General features: G+C 45.5%; 1 protein-coding gene across 1 annotated transcript in view; it reads right to left on the reverse strand.

Annotated features, from left to right (window-relative positions):
* The window catches only part of DOCK3 (dedicator of cytokinesis 3), a 185,266-nt gene extending 173,234 nt beyond the window's left edge, over positions 1 to 12,032 (reverse strand). Inside the window, exon 1 of the mRNA XM_058812859.1 lies at positions 11,870 to 12,032. Within this exon, the coding sequence (XP_058668842.1) occupies positions 11,870 to 11,906 (37 nt within the window). The 5' untranslated portion in view covers positions 11,907 to 12,032. The remainder of the gene's footprint in view (positions 1 to 11,869) is intronic.
* Positions 12,033 to 12,331: the final 299 nt, after the last annotated feature.

Below are 12,331 nucleotides of genomic sequence, written 5' to 3' on the forward strand. Positions count from 1 at the left end.
CCTGAAATAATTTTTCCAATTAATCCAGCTATTAAAAGTGTCTAGTATGGCACAATATATGCTAGGTTTAAGAGCTGAACAAGATAAACTTTATTTTCTTCCCTATAACGCCCAGGTGATGATAAAGGCTCCATGTAAACCAAGAGTCACCAGGTGAGCCCAAAGATGGCTCTAAATCCAATAACTTTTCCCTAACAGAAGCTAAAAGGAGGGGAATGAAGGGTATTAGAACAGGGCAAGGATTTGGCTTCCTCCAACTTGAGACATCTGTGGACTGGGCCTTCCTAAAAGAAGGTTTTTATTTGTACTAATTTTATATATGTATTTAGTAGCATTTTCTATAAATTTTCTTCTATGGAGCCACACAAATGTTGTGGAACCACACCCACTGTTAACAGCCCCATGAGCCCAGAACTCCACATCACTCTTCCATCACAGAAATGGGGGTTCACTTGTTTGGCTCCTGTGCACCAACACTCCCAGGAATTGTATTAAACAAGTGAGAGAACAATTTTTATTCTTCCACTCCATGATATTTGTGTTTTGAGAATTTTCTAAGCTACCTTTGCTTAATAATGCATTTTCCAAGACGAGCAGATGTGGATTTTTTGCATTTAGGGCTGGCAGAGGGAACAGTCTCCAGGCCAGGCCAGGATGACTGGGCAGGAAAACCAGCACTGACACAAATTATCCCACAGAGGACAAGGGAGAGGCAGATTCAGCTTTACCTTTCTGTGAGGCAACTGTGTTGCACAACCACGCCTACGGCAGCACTGAATTAATACTTCCCAAACCTCCCCACACCTTCCAGTCTGAGCCTCTCTCAGAACCACAAACCTTTTCCCAACAAAAAGAAGTTCTTGAACACAGAAAATTGTGGGTTTAATAATTTAAAATAACAAGATGTAGTTTGTGATAAAAAAAAAAAACCTTTCACATTTTTATAACAAAATTAAAGGCCAATATGATTAATTTTTTTCCTTTGTGGAACTGCTTGATTAAACCTGGCAGCTTCATAGATTGCACAGTTAGAGTCTGATAATATTTGACAAGGGAGCAGAACCATGAGGAAATGAAAAGAAAAACATTTCCATTTTATTCTACAAATACCTGCTATAATGTTTTCACCCTCACAATACACCTTCCAAGTATTTAAATTATCAATTGTGGGTGAGGGTTTTAATTATTTGCCAGAAATGAATCTGAGACTTGCAGATTTATTTGCAAGTGCAGGCCTTATTCAGTAAGTACGTCCACAAAGAATACAGGGAACAGCACTTCTAAAACAGTCCTGTGTTTAAGCAAGATGACAAAATGAATAATTTAGATATGGAAGAGAGGATATAACCAATTACACCTTAAAAACCCAAATGAAACATGAAGTTTTTGCAGAAGGAGCATTTCTTGCAGAGTGCACTGGTACACATGACACAGAACAGGGCTCTAATCCGATTGGAATTGCCAGGCACTAATGTAATACACACACACAAAAAAGATTATCAAAAGCTGATTAAAAGCCATCCAAACATTACAATTGAAGAGTACAGATTAAACAAAAGACATGATTTAGAAGAGGGCTAAAATTTTTTGACCTTATTAATGGTCTTTATGAACTTTTATGCCAGATCTCGATGAAGAAGAATATACCTGAGAACTGAAAGCCAGGCATCACACTTTGGGTGCTGTGCACTGCCCAAATTACAGCACAATTAAGTGAAGGTATTTCAGGCTGCTCGGGGAGCAGTGGCAGTTGCTAGGCAGCATCTGCTCCTGTCAGAGATGCTTCTTTCTTTGTGCAGCACAGAACCCCAGCCAGGAATACTGCCACCAATGGATTATTCCAAGGCAGCTTACTGCCATCACATGGCATCTGCAGAGTGCTCACCCGCTGCCTAGCAACACCGCCTCTCTCTACTGAGTCATAGCAGCACCAGGACAATATTCCTGCAAAAAAAGAAACAGATGCCTGAGAAGAAAGGTGATCATTCAGTAGCAAAGGATTGCAAGCATCCTTCCCCTGCCCTCCAAGATAAAAATAGAGATTGGGCTGAAAAATCATGAGCTGTTTAAAATAGTTTTGCACATCCTGGTGGCAGGAGGTGGGAGAGAAGGAAGGGACCAAAACCCACAGTGTTGTCCACTGCTTTAGCTGTGCTAAGGGACTGGTCTTGAGCTCCCAGATTTGCAAGGATCTATCCTGGTACTTCATCCTCTTCCTGTCACTCTCTTCCCTCAGTTCATTCACCCATACATCATTCCCTCTATGCAGAAAGTGAATGCAGCAGGCTTTTTCTCCCTTTTAAAGAGAGCAAAGGCTGTTTCAGTTTCTGAAACCTTCTCCCTCTTTCCAAACCCAGCTGGCAAAGAGAATTGGGCAGGCTCTGCCCAGAGAGGGGAGGAGCTGCTCTGCACTGCTGCGTTCCACAGGCTGAAATGTGAGCCTGTTGAACACCTCAGTGTTCAACACCAGAAACAAGGTAAGAAACCAATCAAGTTTTGTCTCTCCTGGAGGGTGGAGATTGCAGCACCTCTCCAGGCACCCTGCTCCAGGGCTTTCCCACATGCACTGTGGGAATCACTGTCCCCGACTGGAATTCACCCCCAGGCTCCTCCTTTCACCCTGCAGCTCTGAGAAGTGTCTGCACCTCCCCAGACAGCTGCTCTCCATGAGCCAACCCTTTCCTATGCTCCATTCCCAGCTTGTACCAGCCTGGATCTCACAGACCCTCCTCTCTCCCCGTGTTCCCCCCTCCTCACCCCACCCCTCATACTGTGAGGTGCAGCCCAGGAGCAACTAAAGGAGGAAGAGAGCATTTCCACACCATGCTGGTGCCCAGGAACACAGCCAGGGACAGAGAACACCACCGGCTCATGTTCACACAGCAAAGCCTCAGGGATCACCCCACAGCACCTTCCAGCCTGTCCCATTCTGCACAGGCTACAGCCTGAGACTTTCACATCTCCTATCTGTTCAAAAGTTCTTAACACATTAAAGCTACCTGGGCATTTATGGTCAGCTTGCACATTTTCAATGAGCAGCAGGAGGGGAAGGATAGGGCAGATTTATAAAAGTATATTTAACAGCATACAGCTCCTACATTTTAGCTGAAAACTCTATTTAGAGAGTCAGCCTGTACTGGCTGCTACACAACAACTCTGCTGAAAACATCTATGAAACCTGTCAATCCACCCATAAGAACTTTGACTTTTTTGGTTTGCAACTAAAATACAAAAAAAAGGAAAAAAGCATTTGACTGACAAAATTGTAAATGCTTTTTTTTCCACAATTTTTAATTCTTCCAATCCTTACTGCAGCAAACATACATTATTTAATGCTACCAACATCATCTGAGATGTTGGGGAAAGCCTCCTTTTCTCTTTTTGTGTCCTCCACACAGGTGGTTGTTGTTGTTGTTGTTATTATTTGTTTTTATTTCATAAACTATTTTTCCCCTGTTAAAAGGAGAATATGGTCTTCTGCCAGAAATACAGTCACTCCAGAAGTGGGGGAGAAAAAGGCAAAACCAAACCAAACAAACCCAACAAGATCAGTAGTTGCAGTTTGGGGCCTTGCTGTGATGAAGAAAGAGAGAGAAGCCTATTTTCTACTTCCTCTGCCCCAGAGTCCAAAGAGAAGCTGTTTCTGCCAGACCAGTGCTTGAAACACAATCTTCCTTGGCAGAAACCCCTGGGATTCCATAAACTGGGATCACAGAGATTACCAAACACTTATCTGTTAAAAAGAAAAACAAGTGGTCCCTCCTTTCAGATCAGTGCACTGGGAAGGGCTGAGCTGGAGCAGCAGGCAGGAGGATGGATGGATGGATGGATGGATGGATGGATGGATGGATGGATGGATGGATGGATGGATGGATGGATGGATGGGATGATATCACCATGCACTTCCCCAGCAGGCAGGCTCCCGGTGGATGCTCTGCACACACAGCAGGGCCAGGACCTTTCCAGGTCCCAGGACAGCTCCTCCCACTCTAACAATCCCTGCTGGAGGAAAGGCCTCACAGCATCACCTTTAAACAAGCTTGGAAAGGATTCCCCTCATCCCTCACACCCCAGGCCCACAGGCAGTGTCCAGCTCCATTCTGGACAGCAACAGCAGATGTCAGAAGGCAAGACTATTTCACAAAAATATTGATCCAGCTCTAACAGGTGCAGCAGAACTACACTGTTGTATCTTTGGTTTATCAAAATTCAGGTCTCCGGTCATTCAGATCATGAGCATTTAGAGAGAAACCAAACACAAAGATGCACCAAAGTTCCAACCAGAGTTTTCAATAACCCTTTTTTCCAGTAATTCATATATTTTTGGATTCCTTGTCCCACTCTGGCTGAAACTTTCTCACCTGAGCCTGCACTCTCTGTCCATGTAACACAGCCCCACATACACAAAGCAGTGCCCAGGTGAAGTGGGCAGCTCTCTGCAGACACAGCCACAGGCATTCTTCTGCACAAGGGAGGAGGTGGGAGAAACAGAAACATCTCCTCCTATCCCCCCACATCCAGAGTCAGTTACTGGAAACAGCCACTGCTCCCCACAGGGAGTATCCAGCACTGACAGATATCCTCCTATCAAAGGCTCTCTGCTCCCTTCACCACCAGTTTGGGCAGCCCACCCAGCACCCACCCCAGCAAGGCAAAGGACCATGTGCACTGTCACCCAGACAGTCACAGATTGCTTGCAACTTTCTTCTACTTAACAGTTCTGGGTTTCTCTGACATGAACTCAAGGGTTCCTTTATGAGGTTCAGAAGACTAAAAGTGCAGGTACCCATAAACATCTTGTTCATAAACATTTAGAGAGGGAAGAAGGGCCCTGCTGCTCAGAAACACAGCCACAAGAGGTTTCCAGAACAGTGAGGCACCTGCCAAAGCACTCTGTGCTACACTCTGGCACCTTGGGTAGCTCAGGGACTTACATTCAACAGAAAGAAAATAAAATAATTCACCACTCCATCAACTGCCAACTGCCAACACTAAAAGCATTTAGTGCCCCAGCTTCCTTGCACTGAAATAAAAATAAAGGTTTGTCTGGATGTTTCAGAGAACAGCAGCTTACCTCTGAAAGCACAAAGGCCTGCTTTTAATCACCAAGAGTTAGCTGGCACCACTTGTCATAAGCTTTTCTTAAGGCTTAATATCCAGAAAGACTCAAGAAAAGAAAAAGTAGTTAAAAGCTGAAGAGGGACAGAGGGAAATCTTATCCTTGGAATAAGTAATCACCTCACAACTGCACTGGAAAGCACTCAGGCTGCTCAAAGCCTCAGCTCCCTGCCTCCCAAATATATTCCCTAAGTTTGGACTAAGGACATATTGTTTGAACAAACAATAAAACATGTCTAAGAGGAAGGAATTATGGCCAAAAAACCTTTAGAGATGCTTTCAGGTTCTCAGAAAACCTCACAAAGTTCATTTTGACATGGAAAAACTTGAACAGAGGTTTGATTTTAACATCAGGCACTTGAGTGAGATATTTTGTATTTGCCCTGAGGTTCAGTGAGCAGACAGATTTTGAACCAGAACAAAGTGAGAAATGTTGTGAGACTAAGGTTGCTTCATAACTTTAAAACAACAACCAGTGGAAGGAGCACTGTCAGTCACAGCTGGTTTTGGACCAAGATCCCATGGTATGCTTCCTTTGGCCTCTTCCTCAGTGCAGAGCACAGCTGAGAGAGGAACACAACAAACTTAGGAACCACACAAATTAAAGAAAAATTTCTCTGGAGAAGGAGGGAAAAGTTGCATCAGTCTCTTGAAGAGCTAAATAATTTTCCACAGACTTCCCATTCTTTGGTGTTTTCACAGCCACATCTGAAAAGTGCTCCTGTTTCTCAAGAGAACAAACCTATGGAATACATATGGCCACCAGTAACACCAGTTGTTGGTCCCATCAGGCAGTTCCAGCTCCTCTGTATGAGAACCATTTCCAAATAACAATTTAATGTGTTAATCATTAAAGCCTGTCTATCTACATGTCCCTGCACATGAACACAGAAAACTTCCTCATTCCCAATCATCCCCCTCCTGTGGGCTTTGAAATGCCAGCAAATACGTGGTAGAGAATTTTCTAATTACAAATTCTGGTAATAGTCCTTACATGTTCCCCTGATGTCTGCATTGGAGTCTGACTTGTTAAGGGCAGAACTGCTGCACCAAAGGCTTTGCAAGGGTAGTGGGACTCATGTCCAGCTGAGCTATTCCATTGACTCTGCCCTAAGGAATTTGCTTTCAGAGGACTAATAAGAAGTCATCCTCCCTCTATTCCCACATGCAGCTGCAAACCACAACCTGCACCATCACCCCATACCCACACACCAATTTTCTATCCCTTAAGTGGTTCAAAAGTGAAATTATTTTACATTTCCTCACTAATTTGACTCTGAACACTTGAACAAGGAATTTAAACCCAAAGCACAAAAGGAACACTTGATAGAACCTGATTAACCTTTTTTTCAGCAAGTCAGAAGCTTCTAATCTGCACTACTATGCACAGAAATTCCAATTTCAAGTTCTTCCCCACCCAACTCTATTTCCATTAAACATGGAGGAAAAGTTGTCCAAGATTGCCAACTCACACCATCAAATGTCTCTTGTTACTGGATGTATTGTTAAGTGAGGACAGAAAGCCTGAATATCAAAATGTTTCCACCCCTAGAAAATCATTCTAAAAACAAAATCCTTTCTGTGCTGGGGGAAGCCTGGGGAGGAAGTGCTTTTGCCCCCACCCTAGTGGCCAGTGGCTGAAGTCCTGCAGGTCTTAACTGAATACCTAATACAGCACAATAACAAAGAAATTGAGAAAATTGCTCTAAAACCCACAAAATCATCCAAATTTAAACCCATACTCTGCTACTATGACTTCTTACTCCAGGATCAACCCCACAGTCCCATACAAGCCATGCAATGAACTGTTAAACATACACATCTCACTTCTTGCCTTTGTGAGCTTCTCAACTTCATTTCTCCTGTATTTGGAAAGTTTGGGCTAATTTCTACTGCCAATGTATTTGTGAACAACTGGGATTTAGATAATCTCAAAGTAGTGATATCTTACAGGTTAATTCTCATCCAGTTCTGCAAATCAGCTCTTCATGAGAGCTGGTCTAACCACAATTCTTTGATTTAGCCTTTTCCAGGACAGACAAGCTAAAATATATTAATCTCTTGGCCAAAAGAGGACATTTCATCTCCAAATTCTATCAGCACCCACAGAATTCCAGATTTACCCTACTCTGAGCTGAAGTTGCCCACCACACTTAGTGACACTTCAGTAACCTCTCCTGTCTATATGATCATATCCCATCAGGTGCATCCTGGGAGCTGCTCTTTTCCAGAGACATTTCAAGGTGTGATGCATTCCCATCCAGTTAAATAACACATATACATTTCCTTTATGATCTCTGACTGACAAATTCCATTGCTCATTCTTAAGGCCTACAGGTTCAAAAAAGGCCCTTAGGAGCAAAGTAGTGAATGGAAATTACTCCAATCCCTGGATGATCCCCTTTTCCTGAGCAAGTCCCCAGGTACCAGCAGCGCTTCCCAAGGCAGTAGAGCACAGAAGGTTTCCAAGTGCATCCCTGACTGGCTCTGGTTCCAAGACAGTCCCTGAAGAACATCCTTAGTCACCTCCCTCCTGCTGCCAGACAATGACATCCCCTGGCACAGGGACCCAGGAGAGAAAATGAAATACAACCTATGTCCCTAACCCAGCACCTGATGCAAGGATGGATATTGCCTCCCATCCAAACAATGGGCATTTTACTTATGTGGGAGAGGGACTTTACCTCTCTGAAACTTTTCATTTTGAAACCTGTAACAAACCACTCCAGTGAACAAGTACAACCACAGTGCCACTCACAGCCCCCTCCAGCAGCTGCCTCTTGTGTCAACAGCTAAGGCAGGGTCTTGTGCCAAGAGCCCTGAGGAAGGAAGGAAGACTTTTCTAAGTTCTGCAGCCCTGTTTTTCCCAGCATAAATATGAACTGGAAGTGTGCAAGCCAAGGTCTAGTGACAAGGGAGAAAAAAAGAAAGAAAATCAAGATACTGATCAAAAAGCTGCAGTACAAAACCATAACTAGGACATTGTGATGTTCCATCCTTTCTTAGTAAGAACAAGGGAAAGTTTAGTTGTATTTATTTGTGCTTACGGGTTTATTTTTCATTGTTACCAAGCAAGCACTGAAAATAAATATTTAAAAAGCATTTTTAAATAAAACAACAGATTTTAACCCTAATTCTCTGAATAAACTAAGAACAGATTCTGTTGATGCAGGCAGGTTCTCCTTCTCCTCCATGACTTCATACATACATATTTAATATGGTCAGCCATACAAAGTGGCTTGTTGATACAGCATCAATCAAATTTTAAAAAACAACAAGCAAACAAAAAAAAACTTTCCTGAAAGCCACGTAAATGTGCTCCTTGCACAAAAATAAAAGAGGAAAAACTGACAGTCTAATGAAATAATCAGCTCTTACATTACAGCCAAATGTTGTTTACTAGAGTTCTATTTAACTTTTTCTTTTAATACATTAATATTTAATACTTGTTTTTTAAGATTAAACTAACTAATCAGATCACTTCAATAAATATTTTCTTAGAGAGAGACTGCTTTAAAAATGCTAAAACACTAGAGGGCTGGAGAGCCTTGTCTTCAACAATCAGCTCAGAATTCTTATTAATTGTGTTCATCACTGGCCACCTCAAGCACCTGTGGAAGAACTGTCTGCTTTGCTTCAGCAAGTCTCAAGTTTTAAAAGCAGAGTTAGGATCAGAGGCACTGAATATAAGTATTTCTAAATAGAGGGGAATTACTCACAACAGCCACCAGGTAGTTGCTATAGCAGCTGAGAAATAAAATCAAGGAAGATCTTCAAGGTTGTTAGGAGAGTGTTTCATTTATTTAGAAATATCCTGAGCGATCTTTTAATATCTTTGCTGCAGATGCATGCAGTGATCTGTGTGAGGACTGGGCATTACAATGGAGTTCCACAACTGCAAGTGTGGAAAACTCCTTGTAACTGCAGGTGGGCACAGAGAGCCCCAGAGCTGGCCAAAAGGCACCAACGTTGCCATCAGGAAATGTCACACTGCCCTGCAGCCAAGGGCCTGTGGCTGCACAGAATTTCTGCTGAGGGCCCAGCAGGCACAGGGAATGCCTCTGAGGCTCCCTGCAAGGCAGTGCACAACACAAAGCCTCCACAGCCACGTGCTGAGAGGGCAATGTGGTGTCTGAAGGATCATTGCTGTGAATGATCACTCTGACAGACACAGGTAAGGCAGCAGAGCACAGCCTGCTTTCAACAGACAGCAGCACCAGGATGAAGCACTTTCAGTGGCACTGTCCCTTGCCTTGGCACACAAGGACAGCTGTGGCCTGGATGCCCAGATGTGCCCTCCTGTTCCACCAGAAACCTCTTTGTGGTACTCCACTCGCAGAGACAACTGATCCCACTCAGCTTCCACCAACAGGGACAGAAAGTTCATTGCCTTAACCCAAAGGCAAACCTTCAAACTTGGCATGGCTTAGCAGGAGCAGAGAAAACCCACAGTGGTTTTTTGGACAGAGACTGCTCTAACCAAACCCAAACTACCAAAGCCCAAAGGCGTAAGCTCAGAACACTGACTCATGCCAAGAAGATTATTTTTGCACATATTACTTGTGGAATCAGGATAATTTACACTGCTATTTTCCCTCCCCCCTCCTTTTATTTTTTTGCCTGTGCACCTCCCAGCAGCAAACCCTCAGGTCCACAATTTCTGCAGACTATTTGCTTCAAAATGCACAAAAATCACCCTTCCAGCCAGCAATGACAGATCTACTTCTGAAAAACTGACATGCCACTCCTCACTTGTAGTAACTAAACCCCAGGTATAAGCAGCATTTTTCACCTATTTTCCTTCTCTGGAGGATTATCAACAAATTTCAATTACAAGAACAGTAATTAAAGCTACTCAAGAATAAAAAAAGCTTGCCTAGAGATCACCAAAACTTGCAGGACTCAGCTGTTACCTTAGCCCTGCCTACAGGTGTGCTGTCTGCAAAGGAAAACCCCCATCCTTAGAGGAATATTCTCCAGCCCAGGGAACATCACTGAAATCACGCTTGTTTTCATTCACTGCTCTCCCTTCCACACACCTCTTCCAGACTTGTTTACAACCTGACTGGAGATTTCCCAGCTTTTCTTTTCAAATATCTGCATAAAAAAATTAGTTCACCTGTTTTTTGGATCAAGGTAAAACAAGGATTCTCTTGTTTGAGCACATGGGCCAAACATAAAAACAAACACTGAATATCAAACCCTGCAACACGGCAAAGAAAAACAACTACAGAAACAGAAGGAAAACAACAAGATTTGGGAGACAGATAATTATTTTCTGAAGCATCCATTACAGTTACAGCAATCAGTTTCATCCTAGGGTAACAGAGGTGCTGCTGTCCAGCAGATGAGGTATGAAAAAAAGTCCAGCATCAACTACATTAAAAATCCCCAGCAAAACAACAGCTTGGTATTCCTGAGTGCATCCAGCTGGGATGGATCAGGGCTTGTTAACTTCATATACTCCCAGTGACCAACAGACACAGCAACAGGATTGGAAGCAACGACTCCCAGGTGGTATTTTCTGCCACTTGTTTTTATTACCCCACACTTGTAGGTTCTCATCTGATGCTGCATTTGAATTTATTTTTTTTAAACAAAAGTGATTTGCTTCATCTCTCTTTACTATGAAGACAAGTGGGATGTAATAAGCAAATTATCTGCTGTACAAGATTAAAAATTAATAAGTATTTTTTTATTATTAAATTAACAGAAAGCGTTTTAACAAAGAGGCATTAAGGCTTCTAATTGCTCACAAGTTAATTGCCAAAATCCCACTTTAACAGTTCCAGTTAACAGATTATGTAGCAAATTTGTTGATACTATTTTAAATATTTTGTAGAAATCAATCATCACTACACACTGTGGAACTTAAAAATCAATATGCAGAACTGATAACTATAAATTTAATGAGGCGTTTAAGTAACTAATCAGGGTAGCAGTAGTAGCTTTTATTATTATAATACAAATCAACAGTTTAAAAAAAATTAAATCGAAATGAGCAAGAGCGAAGTAAAAGAAATTCTGTATCTTCCACTTCATTAGGTGTAACATTTCTGCTTTTATCAGGGATTTACACGCTAAAATAACAAACCAAAGCCGCCAACGGTGATGCCTCAGATTAGAGCAACCACGATGCCAGACGGCTGTAAAATCTGATTTCCCAAAACAAGGAAAAAGCAGCGCAGTCCGCAGGCACGGAGGCCCCGGGCCCCGCTCCCGGCCCGCCGCAGCCCCCGGCCCGGCCGCCCCCGTCCCCACGGCCGGGCAGGTGCAGCACCGACGCCCCCTAAAGACACCGCGGCAGCGCCGGCCCCTGCCCAACTCCATCCGCACATCGCCTCGCTCCGCAGATGGAAACGCAGGGAAAAGGGAACCGCGCGCTTAAGTAGATTAAGGGCTCAGCAACTCGTTTTCTGATTATTTGTGCGATCCCGACCCCAGCGCGGGCCCCCGAACTCCGCTCGTCTCTGGCGTCGCCGCGGCGGCGCTCCGGGAAATAACGCGAACCGAAGCGCACGCAGAGCGCATCCAGCGGTGCGGGCAGGGCAGGGGAGGCAGCGCCGGGCAGCCCCCACAGCCCCGCGGGCAGCGCTGCCCCCATCCCGGCTCCACCTGAGGGGCAGCGCCGTGAGCACCGCCGGCCCCGGGGGAGGGGAACGGCCGCCCCCCCACACGCACAGCACAGCCCGGGGTCCGGCGGGGAGAGGAGGGGGCGAGCGGGGCGGGGGAGGGATGCGGCAGCACCTACCCACGCCGTATTTCTCCTCCTCGGTGGGACTCCACATGCTGCCGGATGGCTCGGCCGCGGCCGCCGGTCCCCGGGCAGAGCGCGGCGGGCGGGCGGGCGCCGCTCATCGAGCGGGGGCGGCTTCTCCACCCCCCGCGCTCAGCGGGGGCGCCGCGCCGACAGCCCCCGCCCCACGCTCCGGCCGGGGCTGCCCTCAGGGGTCGCTTCGCCGCTGCCGGGGGGCGGGGGGAGGTCGCCCCCCGCCCGCTCGGGCGGTACCGGCCGCCGCGCCGCTCCCCTCCGCGGCCGCTCGCCGCCGGCCCGGCGCCTCTCCTCGCGCGGTCCCCGCGGGCTCCGGCCCTGCCGACGCGGCGGCCCCGCGGAGCTCGGCGGCCTCGGGCCCCCTCCTCGTCGTTCTGGTTCTCCTCCTCCTCCCGAGCCGCCGCTCCCGCCGCCGCCGCCTGAAGGACTCGGGGCTGCCGC

This window comes from Ammospiza caudacuta, chromosome 12 (genome assembly GCF_027887145.1).
Source record: "Ammospiza caudacuta isolate bAmmCau1 chromosome 12, bAmmCau1.pri, whole genome shotgun sequence".
Taxonomy (NCBI): Eukaryota; Metazoa; Chordata; class Aves; order Passeriformes; family Passerellidae; genus Ammospiza; species Ammospiza caudacuta.